Source organism: Microcaecilia unicolor, chromosome 7 (genome assembly GCF_901765095.1).
Source record: "Microcaecilia unicolor chromosome 7, aMicUni1.1, whole genome shotgun sequence".
In the NCBI taxonomy this organism is placed as follows: domain Eukaryota; kingdom Metazoa; phylum Chordata; class Amphibia; order Gymnophiona; family Siphonopidae; genus Microcaecilia; species Microcaecilia unicolor.
In genome coordinates this window covers 85,444,610-85,460,699 of record NC_044037.1, presented here as the reverse complement: position 1 = coordinate 85,460,699, position 16,090 = coordinate 85,444,610, and the positions used below count along the sequence as shown (strand labels likewise).

At 45.1% G+C, this 16,090-nt stretch overlaps 1 protein-coding gene across 4 annotated transcripts in view; it reads left to right on the top strand.

Annotated features, from left to right (window-relative positions):
- CLCN5 (chloride voltage-gated channel 5) overlaps positions 1-16,090 on the top strand; it is a 145,116-nt gene that overhangs the window by 71,336 nt on the left and 57,690 nt on the right. For all 4 annotated transcript variants that reach the window (XM_030209374.1, XM_030209375.1, XM_030209376.1 and 1 more), the window contains 2 exons: positions 8,313-8,464; positions 13,360-13,459. In XM_030209374.1, coding sequence (XP_030065234.1) covers positions 8,313-8,464; positions 13,360-13,459 — 252 coding nt within the window. The remainder of the gene's footprint in view (positions 1-8,312; positions 8,465-13,359; positions 13,460-16,090) is intronic.

Here is a 16,090-nt window from a genome sequence, read left to right as displayed (position 1 = left end):
TTCTTGCAATCTACCTGCATAATAGGCCTGTATGGGAGACATATATGCCCTCAGAACAATTCTAAATTGTATCTCCCTATATCGGGCACTCACCACTTTATGTACTATCTCCTTTAAAGATTGGACTATATCTCCACTGCTGATCTCTACCTTTAAATCCTCAGACCATCGTCTTGCCACTGCTTCGTAACTACGATGCTTGGCTATCAAATTTAACTGTTTATATAGTATGGATACCGTGGTCTGTTCTCTTCCCTGTGGCAAAAACAGATTCACCAGCAGCTCATATATCCCTCTATCGCATTTTCCCCTATTTAGTTTCTCAATATAGCTGTGGATCTGGTAGTAATCATACCATATCACATTCTCTACTCCCACCATGCCCTCTAAGGCTTCTCTTGATATAATCTTTCCCGTGTCTTGCATAACATCTGCCACTAGTACCACTCCCTCCTGTGCCCACTTGGCAAATTTCGGGCACGAATTCCCTGGTCCGAATGCTCCATTCCCAACCAGTGGGAGGAGATCCGTACATCGTGGGTTTTTATTAAATCTCCTCAATATGTACTGCCATATACTTCTCATTGGGTGCAATAAAATATGATGTTTCCATTCCTTTGGTATCTTTGTACTCTCAACATGCATCATATAATAAGGGTGATATGGTCTAAACAGTGCACTCTCAATATTCCATTCCGTATGCTCTTCTGTTTCCATAATCCAATCTGCTAAGTGTCTAGCTAGACAAGCCCAATTATACTGTTTAATGTCAGGCAACCCCAATCCTCCTTCAGATCTTTTCCCATAGAGATATTCCAATTTAACTTTAGCCTTTTTCCCACTCCAACAGAATCTAGTCAACATTCCTCGAATCTTCTGGTATGGTCGGATCTCTCTCAGGTTTTGGGAACACCACAATATCCGCTAATCGCAGAGACCGTGGAAGTTCACCTAATTCGACTGATCTATTAAAGAACTTTGTTAAAGGGCCTCCTATATCCTGCATTAGAATTTTATAGAATTCAGCCCTATAGCCATCTGGTCCCGCCGCTTTATGCAATGCACTGGCTTTAATTTCTTTAAGGACCTCCTCCGTCTCAATCGGTTTATTTAGCTCCCTCTGCTGTTGTTCTGAGATCTTCGTCTTGTTAATATTTTCTAAATATATATCAGGGTCTAGATCATCGTCATCATTTTTGGCATATAGCCTAGCGTAATAATCTTTAAATACATCTCTTATCTCTGTGTCATTATGCACTAGGTTCCCCCTCTGTGTCTTGATCCCCAACACTCTCCTCTGCCCCTTCATCTTCCTCACCAGCCCTGCCATGAGTTTCCCGGGTTTATTCCCAAATCTATGTAATTGATATTTATAATATTCAACAGATTTACTGGCTCGTTGATGTATCAGTTCATTTAAATTTACCTGAGTAGCTAATAGTTGCTCTCGGATATGATTTGCTACCCCTTGTCCATATGCCCTCCTCAATTGCACCAACTGCTCCCCAATCTAATGATCTCTCGATCTCTCTGTTTTTTCTTTCTGACACTGTATGCTATGATCTCACCTCTTAACACAGCTTTCCCAGCCTCCCAGAACAGTATTGGTGTATCCATATGTGACTCATTATTTAGTTTATATTCTTCCCACTTACTCCTAATAAATTGCCTAAAATCCTGATCATAATACAGATCTAAGGGGAATATCCATCTGAACTCTCTGCTTTGTGAATTCAGGTCTTTAAACTCAATCGATATTGCCGCATGATCCGAAATTATCGTGGGATCTATTGCTGCCTCTAAGATGTCTGCAAAGCTGTCTTCATCTATCAGTATGTAGTCTATTCGCGATTGCGTGTGGTGAGCTCTAGAATAGTGCGTAAAATCTTTAATATTAGGGTTAAGAACCCGCCACACATCAACCACTCCCACAGCCCCACATATCAAATTGATACCTTTATCTATCCCTCCCATCGCACCTGCTATATGATGTGATTTATCTATGGTGGGATCGGCTACTACATTGAAATCACCCCCAATTATCTTCTTCGACACATTAAATTGCTGTATCTTGCTTATGAGAGAATGGAAGAATTTCTTACTGTACACATTAGGGGCATATATGTTGCTAATGAGGTAGGTAGTGTTATTCACCTTGACCTGTGCCAGAATATATCTCCCTTCGGCATCAATACATGTCTGCCCCACCTCAACCTGGAGTGATTTATGAAACAAAATCACTACCCCAGCCTTCTTTCCCACCGCTGGGGTCTCCAGTACTGTTCCCACCCACCAGGTTTTAAGCTTAAGGTGCTCCTGAGACGACAGATGTGTCTCCTGAAGAAGTGCTATATCCGCTCTTTTCTTTTTAAGACTATGTAATATTTTCTTTCTCTTAATGGGAGATGATATACCCCCCACATTCCAAGAGTATATCCTTAATCCCATCAGTCTCCTAAGTCTCGCTTAAGCATCCGCCACTGTTCCACATTCACATAAGAGCAGTCGTGGTGTCCCAGCACCACCACTCCCGCTGTTTGTACAAGCAGCCACTCCTCGTTCAACTCACTCATATTTCTCTTCTGACTCCATATGTCTAATTGAGGTTCTGTTAACCTAATTTTATGTATCCCCCTATCTCTCCTCCCCCCCCCTCTCTCCCCCCCAGCTCCCATCCTTCAAAGCCTCCCTCCCTCCCTCCTGTTCCAAGAACTAGTCACTTATTAACCCCTACACTCACCCTGCAGTGATTATTAACCCCTCTAACTCTTCCCAGTCTTAACCACCAACTTATTCACAAATTTACATATCACTTTTCGTATACCAGTCTTTGATCATCTTCTTTCACCACATCCTAGCAATGATTCAGCACCCTGTGCTGTGATTCAGTTCTGTATATTCTTTCAGCCTCATATTGCGTTCCGCCTCTCCATGCACATACGACCCTTGTAATTCAATATTATATTCCACAATCCATGTCTGATTCCTCTGTTGTATATATATATCATATCGTCTACAATATCCCATATATTCAAGCATTGATCAGGGCGTAACTGAATCTCTGTTTCATCCTTCAATGTTCCATCCTAGAGAAGTCAAAGTTTTCCGGGGAGGATTCCCCATAGCAAATTAGTTTCAAATGAGCCCCCGTCTTGTAGGACTCCCTCAAATGCTTCTGTAGTTATATCCTTCCCATTAGAGGATCTGTTCTCCACCATGTTGTTGAATGTATGTTTTAGCTGCTTCAACTGTGTCCAAAAATTTGGTGACTCCATTTATCGTGAGACGCAGCTTAGCCGGATACAAGAGCGCAAATTTTATTTTTTTATTGAAAAGGTCCGTACATAAAGGGGCAAAGGTCTTCCTCCTCGCCTGCACCTGCTGAGAATAATCCTGAAAACAAAGGATCTTCTTATCTTGGTAGGTGAGAGTTTTGCCTCCTCTTATCGCTTCCAGGATTTGTTGTTTATGCCGAAAGTTCAGAGCTTTTAGTATGACTACGCGCGGCCTGTTCTCAGGCTGTCTCGGAGGCCCAACTCTATGGGCTCGTTCAATACAGAAACTCTGTAGTTTGTCCTCTATATGTAATGATTTCGGCAGCCAATCCTCCAAAAAGGTAGGCAGATCTTTATCAATAAGCGATTCTGGCAAGCCAACCAAACGCAGGTTATTTCGCCTGCTCCTATTTTCCAAGTCATCGATCTTTGTCTCCAGATCCTGTACTTTCCTCTCCAGTTTCTTGTTGATCTCCTTCTGCGCCCCCACCGTCTCCTCCAACTCTGAAATCCGCTGTAATCCTTCATCTAGCTCCATATTTATACTGTCTATACGCTCATGAGCCTCCTCCGCCCTATCGAGCAATTGCTGAAGCTTTTTGTCCAAAGCGGCCTCGACCGCCGCTGTAACCTCGGCCGTGATCTCCGTCAGCCATGCGGAACCCACTGCTAATTCGCCGGGGTCTCGCTGGTCGGCCATCTTGGTTTCTGGCGGTTTCGATTTGTCTCGCTCTCTTCTCACTGATTTCGCTGCCATTCTCGGTTTCTTCACTCAATCTCTACTCGCCAATCGCTTTCCCACCTTTTAAATTCAAAATTGTGGCGTTTCGCTCCCTGGGTAAGTCAAATTATCTGATTTCCGGGTGAGTGTGCGCGGAGCTTAGCTTTCCAGCGTTAGCCCCGCACCATGGCGTCACGTGACCTCCCCTCCAGGTTCTTTTTCTTCTGCACCTCCCTATTTCATTACCTAGCCCACAGCTTCATTTGCAGCTGCTCAGTCCTCTTGCCGCTGACCGGCCTTGCGTACCCCTCCTTTCTGTTCTTGTGAACATGCTGCACAAATTCACCATCATCAACTGTTTGAACCATGTGGTTCTCTGTATATTGGCATGTGGCTCAAACAGCAGATGTTTAGTGGCATGCTGATAGGAAGAAGGAGAGGAGTGAGCCTGCCTGCTCTTCAAATGCTGGTTCCTGGTGTGGACCAAAGAAACAAGACAACAGGCTGCAACACACAACTTCAGAAAAACAAGAAAGATTATTAGGGCTGACTCAACCGGGCACCTTATGCAATATACAGTTCACAAGACCCTAGCTTACCTCTTCCTTCTGGTTCACCTGCAGAGGAGCCACTTGTGGGACCAGCACTACCCAGTAAGCCCTCCTGTAGCACAGGCAAGAAACAAAGAGGGGAAGAGTGTGATCTCTTCCTTCAAATCTGGGAAGATACAATTGGACCCTCCTGTCCTATCTTAACAATGCAAACAAATCATAAAATGTATCCTAGCAATATTGTGAAGAGGAGGGGGTGGGGCTTGATATGTTAATGCAGGGATAAGCAATTGGTCCTTTCTTGTAACAAGCCAGTTGGGTTTTCAGGTTATCCATAGGGAATATGTATGAGATGGTGTTAGCATTCACTACCTCTGTTGTATGTGAATATCTTGAAAACTTGACCAGCTTGTGGCACTTGCAGACTGGAGTTGTCTGGTCTTCTGTTTGCAATAGAAAATAAGGTAGTTTTTTTGGTGTGTGCGTTTGCTCCACAGTCTGTGAGTAATCTTCCAAATAATGTCAAGCACACCAGATATTAATTTACAACTGCATCACTGGCACTAAAACCAGCAATACCTGTTAGTGGAAAGCCTGTTGATTTATGTGTAGATAACTTTTTAAATATGATACAAGCTGTACAAGAAGATCCATATTGCTTAGTAATATTTACCCTAATTTAGGCTTTTTCCAAGTCCTCTTGATCTGCAGTCTGAGAACCTACAGCTGTTCTCTCACCGCAGCAAGTGTTCAGCTACTTATAGGATGGTACCTTGGAGAAAGGAGGGAGAGAGAGACATGCACGGCATTGTTGTAGTGAATATTCTGTGGTCTTTATTCTTTTTCAGAACTGAAATATCTTTTAGATGTGGGAAAGGGGGCGTGGAATGCTGGCTATAGTAGTTGATAGCTACCAAGTCTACAAACAAAATGCAAAATAAATTATATATAGTATTAACATAGCAGTACCCTCTATTCATGGCAAAATCCACTTTGTGCACTGCTATGAAATGTTATAATACAATGAAAAACAAAACAACAATAGAAACAAATGAAAATGTTCTTCCTGCACATTACTTTTGTTCAGTGTTTTTATTAGTGATGCTGCAGAGTGACAGGGGAAAATCTGCCTGCCTGCAGGTGAACCAGAAATCTCTAATGAATAGATGCACTTCATGGGATGGAAATAGTGAAGGGGGACTTGAGGTGGTGGTGAATAGACAAGAGTCTGGAAGCTATGCTTCAGTGCAGCAAAAGTATGGCATCTCCAAAGTAGAAAAATCCATTAACCAATGAGGAAGACAACAGAAAATTATTTGAACATACATAACATAGTAAATGACGGTAGATAAAGACCTGTACGGTCCATCCAGTCTGTGTCCGACAAGATAAACTCATTTTACATGGTATGTGATACTTTATATGTATACCCGAGTTTGATTTCTCCTTGCCTTTCTCAGACCGTAGAAGTCTGCCCAGTACTGTTCTTGTACTAAGTTCTGAAGCTAACGTTGAAGCCCCTTAAAATTTACACTCCAGCCCATCCCTATCCAGTCACGATCAGGGCGTAGACTGTAGAAGTCTGCCCAGCTCCTGTTTTGTTTTCTAGTTACCGGCGTTGCCACCCAATCTCCGCTAAGATTCCATGGAACCATTTCTTCTAAACAGGATTCCTTTGAGGGAAAGAGATATACAACTAAAAATCTAGATGACCTGAAAGTTGCCAAATCAATGAGGAGCATTAACACTGTATTCAGGTAAATAAGAAGAGATATAAGAAGAGATATCAGAAGAAAATGTAATGTTGCTCTTCTATGAATAGCGCACCCACTTTGAGTGTTGAGTTCTGGATGCTATACATCTCTCAGGATGTTTGATAGGATGGAAGAGGTTCAGAAAAGGCATACTAAAATGCCATTCTACCTGCAATAGACACTTGAAAGGGGGAAGGGATGTGGTCATAGCACTAGGCTCCAAGAATCAATTTTACGGCAAGATTCTGGATCAATTGAAGTCCCCAACTGGAGAAAGATTTTAAGACCATGAAAGAGTGAATTTCAGTAGTCCAGCCAGCTGATATGTGGGCATGTATGAGGATCAGAGCAACTTGTGTATCCAGGACCTTATGAATGGATTGAATTTGCCTCAGGGCAAATACACTTTTTTGAACAATACTTGAGAGAGATTTCTGGAAGGTTAATTCATTACAGAGTAATTCCTAAAATCTTTACTGATGTTCTGAAGGGAATCGGAGATACAAGAACAGAGAATTGTTTGGCAGGGGTGAATTACGCCACATGACAAATGCCTCCCATATTCAGGGTTCAACTTAAGTCTATTCTCAACAAACCAGTCTACAATGGATGTGCGTTTGCACGTGACTTCATGTATAGCATTTAGTTTTTCAAAGTCAAAAGTAATTGGCAGTTGTATGTCATCAGCATAAGAAAAAGGAAATAAATCCTGGAGTTTGAGACAGAGTTACTACAGGAGGTAGCAATAAAAAGAATAGGGCCAGGATGGGACCTTATGGAAGTCTACAAAGGCAGGCTTTGTAGTTTATTCCAACAAACAGTAAATGATGAGTTGCTGAGGTATCGGCAAAACCAATGGGGCTGTCCCTTGTAAGATGAGATCAATAAACCTCTATATAAAAATGACATCATCCACTATGTCAAATGCAGCTGATAGGCCAAGAGTTATTAGGATAACTTTATTATCTGTATCTAGTTGGACCTAGGTATAGTTCATTAAACCTAGTAAAGTTGTCTCTCTGTGCTGTTGTGAGGGGAAAAAACTGGTCTGTCTAGGTGAGTATCGAGCAAGCTGAGAGGCTACTGGGTTGGTTAAAGAAATGAAGGGCAAGTTTGAAATAGGTTGATAGTTTGTCGTTATTGAAGGATCAGCCTTTATGATGTTCAAGGAAGGACAAATACTTCTTTCCAAATGAGAAGCTCTTTTGCTCTTTGAGCCATGAAAGTGCAGGCTGTAACAATTCAGTGATTTTCTTCAATTGATTCATCCCAGAATTAAAGGCTGGATTTGAATAAAAAAAGGAGCATGAATCACAAAGTCAGGAATTGACAGTGAAGGGAAAAAGGGCATAGAAAAGTATGACTTCATTTGCAGAGTTTTTGAGCAGGGGTGTAGGGAGAGAGGAGAGGATATGTAGTGAGGAACTACAGCATGAAAGCACTTGTATGTGAATAAGTGGAGCTTTAAAGGTATGTAGGTATGACTAGTGAGTCAGTGTAGTGATTTGAAGAGGAGTTCTATGGATGTACCATTGGCGGAAGATAAGTTGAGCAGATGAATTTTGAATATATTACAGTGGAGAGAAATGGTTCATTGGGAGAAACAAATTGCAGTAGTCTATGCAAGAGGTGATGAGAGAATGGGCAACGCTTTTGGTAGTGTATTCAGAAAAGAAAGCACTGATTTTAGTGTTTATAGAGAAACTTTTCAGAGAAGGAGAGAGAGCAGTTGAAGTTGACTCCAAAGTTACATGCTGGGAGAATGACAATATTAATCCACAAAATAAAGGAAGACGGTAAGTGGGCTTTAGGCTAAAGGCAGCAAGTTCTGCCTTTTAAGATATTTGAGATTCAGGTATACTTTCTTTTACACCTAGTTTGAAACTGATTACACAGGATTGTTCATGCTGTTGTTTCTGTTCTCTCTAAATCTGCAGATTGTTTGAGGTCTACTTTTATCCTGGAATTTTGGATCCCACAAGATAGGTCTCACTTCTTTTATGTTCTGCAGAGTTTTCTTTGTACAGTGGAGGAGGGATGAATGGCACAAGCAAGATGATGGATTTTTTGGAAGAACCAGCCCCCGGGGTGGGGACCTATGAAGATTTCAATACAATAGACTGGGTGCGGGAAAAATCAAGGGACCGGGACAGACACCGAGAGGTGAGTTTGGCTTCTTGGTTCTTGAGCAAGTTAAAAATACAATGTTGTGTAACACAATAAGCTCTCAGGCGTGGTTAATCAGATTATTGTGTTTTATAAATACAGATGTAGTCACATATGTGTATGTTGTGTGTGTGTGTGTCAATTTTTAAAAATTGTAATCACTTGATTAATTGCAATTGAAAATTTAATCACATGATAAATCACATAAAGCATACTTCTCATATTTCCTCCTGTACAGTACAAAATATAGACAGCAGTCATAAATTCTAAAAGCTGACCTACTTCAATTACTCATACTTGAAAATAAAATAATTTTTATTACATTTTGTTGTTTGGTGATTTTATTTTCTTAATCATCTTGTTTCCTGTCTCTGGCTCTGCTTCCCTCTGTGTTCTCAACTCAGTTTCCATGGCCTTCTGACCATTCACTTTTCTCTCCTCCCTTCACCTAGGGCCTCTTTTGCAAAGGTGCGTTAGTGTTTTTAGTGTGCTCTAAAAATTAGCATTCACTAAATGCTAAGATGCCCATTATATTCCTATGGGCATCTTAGCGTTTAGGGCACGTGAATTTTTAGCATGCGCTAAAATGCTAGTGCACCTTCGTAAAAGACCCCCTTACTGCCTTATATCTATCTTTCATGTTCAGCATTCTTTCATTTTTATGCTCCCTTCTCAAACCTATTTAGCTTCCAGCATCTCCTCCTTTCTACTTTCCTGTACCCTCCATCCATGGGCAGCATTTCTTTCCTCGCTCCCTTCCCTACCCCTCATCAATTTGCATTTCCCTTCTTTCTTCCCTTCTCCTCTCCTTGTTCATGCCCAACATCTCCTTTCATTCTTTGTCTCTCAAGCAGGCTCCCACCCCTGCAGTCCAACATCTTTCTTTCTTCCTCCTTCTTCCTCAGTTCCTGGCATCTCTGCCTGCCTGCATCTTCATCCCCTCTTCTCCCCCACTCCAAATTCTCTCTCTCCTTCCACTCCACAGTCTGCATTTATCTCTCTTTTCCTCCTTCCATGGGCCCTGGTATCTCTGCCTGCCTCTCTCCCTCCCCTCATTCCCCCCTCTCCCCGACCCTCCAGATTCACCATTACAGCCAGCAGTGCTAAACATACACTGCTTCTCTCTAGTCTGGAGCAGGGGCGTATCTGTGTGGGGCCACAGGGGCCTGGGCCCCCGCAGATTTTGCCCTGGCCCCCCTCCCCGCTGTCAACCCTCCCCCGCTGCTTACTTTTGCTGGTAGGGGGCCCCAACCCCCGCCAGCCGAGGTCCGACCCGCAGTCTTCATATTTCGTCTTCCTCCGACTCCTCCGTGGCCATGCAGTAAGTAACGCCCCTCTCTGGCTCTGGCCCCCCCTACCGCCGGATTCCAGATACGCCCCTGGTCTGGAGCCTTCTCTCTGTATCATCCCGCCTCCTCTGACAGAACTTCCTGTTTCTTGTAGCAGGACGCTACAGAGGGAGGGTTCCGGGCTAGAGAGAAGCAGCGTGTATTTAGCACTGCTGGCTATAAAAGCAGGTTCAGAAGGCCACCAAGGGGAGGGAGGGGAAGAGTAAGAGATGCTAGAGCATTGGGAGAGGAAGGAGGAAATGGGAAACTTGAAAGATCCCAGACCAGGGGATGGAAGGGGGAAGGGGAGAGATGTGAGGGAACAGCGAAATAGTACAGATTTGAATGTATCTTCTGAAAATACAGGAACAGGTTCTTTTTTTTTTTTTTTTTCATTACTTCTTAATTTTGCATTTTAACTATTTCCAATAGAAACCATTTTTATGCCTCCTAATTGGCATGTGAGTTTTTGTCGTGTCTTTTCTGCCTGTTTGGAGACCCTAAAGCAGGGGCGTAGCCACGGGTGGGCCTGGACGGGCCCAGGCCCACCCATTTTCCCTCCAGGCCTGCCCATCCGCATTGCTGTCTCCCTTTTGTCCCACGGAGGCAGCGCTTCCTTCCTGCCCTGTCTTCTCCCGAAGCTCCGCTGCATCGGTCCCTCCCTGCAAGTAGAATCCTCCTTCGCCGGTCGCGCTGCGCTGCCATGCAATTGCACACGCAGCTACGCTCCTCCCCCTGCCGCGTCTATCTGGCCCTCTGTGATGCACTTCCTGTTTAGGGCCGGATGAACGCGGCAGGGGGAGGAGCGAAGCTCCATGTGCATGGCAGCGCAGCGCAACCGGCGAAGGAGGATTCTACTTGCAGGGAGGGACCAATGCAGCGGAGCTTCGGGAGAAGACAGTGCAGGAAGGAAGCGCTGCCTCCGTGGGACAAAAGGGATAGAGACAGCGCGAAGGATGCGGATGGGCGGACCTGGAGGAAAAATGGCTGAGCTGCTGGGACATGGGAGGGAGAGGGGGAAGGGGGAGAGTTGCTGGGACATGGGAGGGAGAGGAAGAAGGGACTGGAAGGGAGAGAGCTACTGGATTTGGGAGGGAGAGGAAGAAGGGACTGGAAGGGAGAGAGCTACTGGATTTGGGAGGGAGAGGAAGAAGGGACTGGAGGGAAGGGAGAGAGCTACTGGATATGGGAGGGAGAGGAAGAAGGGACTGGAGGGAAGGGAGAGAGCTGCTGGATATGAGAGGGAGAGGAAGAAGGGACTGGAGGGAAGGGAGAGAGCTGCTGGGACATGGGAGGGAGAGGAAGAAGGGACTGGAGGGAAGGGAGAGAGCCGCTGGGACATGGGAGGGAGAGGAAGAAGGGACTGGAGGGAAGGGAGAGAGCCGCTGGGACATGGGAGGGAGAGGAAGAAGGGACTGGAGGGAAGGGAGAGAGCCGCTGGGACATGGGAGGGAGAGGAAGAAGGGACTGGAAGGAAGGGAGAGAGCCGCTGGGACATGGGAGGGAGAGGAAGAAGGGACTGGAAGGGAGAGAGCTACTGGATTTGGGAGGGAGAGGAAGAAGGGACTGGAGGGAAGGGAGAGAGCTACTGGATATGGGAGGGAGAGGATGAAGGGACTGGAGGGAAGGGAGAGAGCTGCTGGATATGAGAGGGAGAGGAAGAAGGGACTGGAGGGAAGGGAGAGAGCTGCTGGGACATGGGAGGGAGAGGAAGAAGGGACTGGAGGGAAGGGAGAGAGCTTCTGGGACATGGGAGGGAGAGGAAGAAGGGACTGGAGGGAGAAGGGAGAGAGCCGCTGGGACATGGGAGGGAGAGGAAGAAGGGACTGGAGGGAAGGGAGAGAGCCGCTGGGACATGGGAGGGAGAGGAAGAAGGGACAGGAGGGAAGGGAGAGAGCCGCTGGACATGGGAGGATAGGGAGAGAAAGAGGGGAGATGGATGGAAGGATGCAGAAAGAAAGGGGAGAGACTGGAAGGATGTGGAGAGAGAGAGAGAGGGGAGATTGAACAGAAAAGGGTAGAGAGATAGAGACACTAGATGGAAGATCAGGAGAGAGGGTAGATGGGTGGAAGGATGAGGAGAGAAAGAGGGAAGACACTGGATGGAAGGGTAGGGAGAAAAAGGAGACGCTGGATGCAAAAGAAAGAGGGGAGCTGCTGGATGGAAAGAGGGAGAGGACAGAGTAGGGAAAGACTGGAGAATAAGAGGAAGGGGCATGTGGAGAACAATGGTGAGGAAAAGATGAAAAGCCATAGGTGGTGAATGGACAGGAAACCCTGGCAAGAGAAAGACGAAGGAAAGCAGACTCTAGAGACTGGGAGCAACACAATGAGAAAAAGTAAATGGTCATACAACAAAGGTAAAGAAAATAATTTTATTTTAATTTAGGATAAAGTAATATGGTACCTGTGTTAATAAAGTTTCAGAGACCAATACTTCCTTCCTTAGGTCAGGAGAGGATACCATAACAGCATTATACTGACCTAAGGCAGGAGGTTTTGGCCTCTGAAAGCTCATTGAAAAGGGTGTTAGACTTTTAAATAAATTTTCTGAAACCTGATGCACTGAAAAGCAGCACTTTACCCCTATGTGACAAATGCATCTGATTAGTGTGACTAAATTTTGCTGGGGAAGGGGGAATAGAGAGAAAATTTTGTGCCCACCCACTTTAGGTTCAGGCCCATCCAAAATTGGCAGTCTGGCTACGCCACTGCCCTAAAGTCCCAGCATGCCAATGGTCTGTAGTTCAAGCAGCTTTACACCTTTTCCCAGCTGACAAACAGCACTTCTCTGCATGAGATAACTCATGAAGTAGAGGGGTATTTTTGTTAATTATCAGACAAACTCTGTGGGTACAAAAGGGCATTAAACAGTAGGAGACTGGCATCCAGAATAACAATGAGAACTTCTTCTCATTGTTATTCTGGATGCCAGTCTCCTACTGTTTAATGCCCTTTTGTACCCACAGAGTTTGTCTGATAATTAAGAAAAGAAGATATTTTGTTTTGCAGTGGTTTGTTGTTTCATGCATCATGCTGTGCACTGCACTTATCTTTTTGGTTTGGCTAAATTATGGTGTGGTTATAAGATGTCCTAAGAGTTCAAAGGTTGCTATAATATTTAACTAAGAATTTGTAAATGTTATAAATAATGTACAATAAGTCACAGACAGAAAAGAGCCTAAACTTATATTGGAGGTTTGTTGGGTAGGGCAGTTTTCCCTCTACAATGCTTTAGCCATCCTTGCCTGGGAAAAGCATTTACTACTACTACTACTTAACATTTCTAGAGCGCTACTAGGGTTACGCAGCGCTGTACAAAAAGCATTTAAATGGAGTATAAGATATACAAGCCTATCAGCTGTATTATATTGGTTAAAACACCTGCCTCCACCCCCCATCCCCCATGCCACCTCATCTCCCTGTTTTCCAGACCATCTTCATATGATCCACTGCAAGAACTACACTCCCTGATGTTTTGCCTTGCTCTTGTTTCCCTGACCTCTTGATGCTGAATTCCTCTATGTAACTAAAATATTTTTTTCTTTATTTTTCTGGGCAAAGATTATGAGCAAGAGTAAAGATTCAGTGTGGGCCCTGCTTCACAGTATCAGCGATGCATTTTCTGGGTGGCTGCTAATGCTCTGCATTGGGCTCATGGCAGGTAAGCATATCTCTTATCTCAACAGTTTAAAGAGCACACAGTCTATGTCTTTTGTTTTATTAACCCCTACAAAAATCTGATCTCTAGCAGTGCCCTTTAGGGTTTTGAGCAGATAGAATGGTTCATCAGTGGATTACAGGTAGCATTGTTTTCTCAGAGGACAAGCAGGCCTATAATTCTCACATGTGGGTAAAGCTGTCTGTGTTGCCCGGTCTGGAGCTTGTAACTAGCTTTACAGTGCTCTTTGGAGTGTGAGTTGTGCTCCACTTCATATATGTGAGTACTTTCCCATCTGCCGCGAAAGCACGGGACCAACAGGGTTTTTTTGTTGGTTTTTTTTTTTCCCGTGGTGAGGAGAGCACATGTTTTTTTTTTCCCCTCCGCTCCTCACAGCTGCAGGTTCATTATTCACAGATCTTTCTTTTGTTGCCTTCTCTGCCTCTTTTTTTTTTTTTTTTTTTTTCTTCTCCTGTACCTTGTTTGGGGTATATTTTTCTTCCCTTCCCCTTATATTTTACCTTAAATTTTCCCTATTTTAAGTTTTCTTGTATTTTACCGCGCTCAGTAGACCACACAGGCCTGAGCCTCGGTCAGGTTTTTCCTTTGCTTTTTCTCTGGTGCTTTGCCCCCTTTTCGGCATCTTCGAGTCTTTTGATTTAGTCATGGCTGTTTTTCCTTCCATGTCATCGAAGGTTCCCAGTAGCTTTTAAGTGCTGTAGCTGGTGCAAAAGGACCATCTCTGGCAAAGATATCCAGGCTTGGTGTCTCCAGTGTTTGAGGCCTGAACATACCCCTTCTAACTGTGTTCTGTCTTTTCACATGAAGAAAAGAACCCAGTTGGCCAGAGAGGCTCAAAGAGAACATTTTTGGAGCCAGGTCTGAAGCCTCGACGTCTGTGTTGGCATTGAGTAAGTCGGTCCGTATGACTGCGAGACCCTTAGACATTGGGAGTGATCATGTATCAAGTGGGTCTCCACCTGCTTCAATGTGGGCCGCTGTACAGGCTACCCAGGACCAGTCATGATCAGATGCGACCCAGAGGCAATGTCAGGATTTGATGTCGTCCTCGTCGGCACCAAGGAGTGTCGAAGAAGCATCATTGTCAATCACCCTCAGTGCATGGTGTTGGGAGTGCCAGGGCACCGAGGGATTCCTAGGTGCCCGAGAAGCAGCACTGCTGAGAGAACTGCACCCCCCACATACAAGAGGTGCCAATGCGTGGGTCTCCAGTCAACTAGGACCAGGCACCCGCTTCGATCACACAAGTTCAGCAGCCTGTCTCTATACCGATGATCCAGCCTTTCCTGATTTTGGCCCTTGATGTGCATCTGGGCTTTGCTCCCTGAGCTTTTGGCCAGGGTTTATACAACACAGTGCATCGGCATCTAGGGTGCTTGCGCCTGCCATGTCTCTGGCTGCTGCCCCGCATAGCCATCAGCCTGCGGTAAGGTCTCTGATGCCGGTGCAAAATGCAGCTTTGGCGTTGATTGCCATCCCTGCGGGCACTCCCGCGACATCAGTGGAGGAAGCTTCGCCAGTGTCGAGGCTGGAATCGACACCTCTACACCCCTTTTGGGGACATGGTTCCTCTTTGCCAAGATGGGCTCAGTCTCAGCCCTCCCATGAGGAGTTCCTGGCTGACACCAATGAGGAATGTTCATGGGATTCCGATGAGGATCCACGGTACTTCTCAGAGGAGGAGTCTTATGGTATCCCATCTGATCCCTCCCCTCCAAAGGAAAGGAGAAAGTCTCCACCTGATAGCCTTTCCTTCCCATCTTTTGTTAAGGAAATGATGGCTCCATTTCTATTCCTTTGGAATTGGAAGATGAGCCTAGGTCTAAGATGTTTGAGGTCCTGGACTATGAGTCTCCTCCTAAAGAGGCTGTCTTGCAGGATGTTCAAGTGAAGAACTGGGAGTCCCCTCTGTCGGTCCCTGTCCTACCGAAGAAGATTGTACAGTCTTCCCTGGGATTTGATAGGCCCCAGTTGCTTCATCATTCCCTAGTAGTGGAATCCACACTCAAAAGGGCCAGGAGTTCTAAGGACTATTCTTTGGCTGATTCTGGCAGGGAAACTAGAACACTGGATTCTTTACGGCAGAAGATGTATTGGGCCTCTGTGCTCATTTCCCTTTCCCATATTCAGTCGTACCAACTCTACACAAGCCTGTACATGTGGTCCTTGGTGCGTAGTATGTCTGTCTGATTTGGCAGACTCTCTTCCACCGGAGCAGGCTGAATCTGTTCGCCAACTGATCAAGCAACAGAAGGCGTGTTGTAAGTTCTTGGCCAGTGGCGCCTATGATGCTTTTGATGTGACATTCAAGATCAGATATGGTGATGCGCAGACTCTCATGGCTGAGTGTTTCTGACTTGGACCCGGCGGTCCAGCAGAGATTGGCGAATGCTACATGCTGGGGTGATAATCTTTTTGGAGATAAAGTAGAGGAATTCGCTGACCTCATCAAGAAGCACACTGATACCACTGACACTCTCTCCTGCTGGACACCTTCTGCAACTACCTCCTTAACCAGGAGGATTTTCAGCAAGTCGAAGAGGAGCTCTTACTTAATACTCACAGAGGTGTAGGTACACCACTTCTTCTCAACAGCCTCAGCAAGCTCAACCC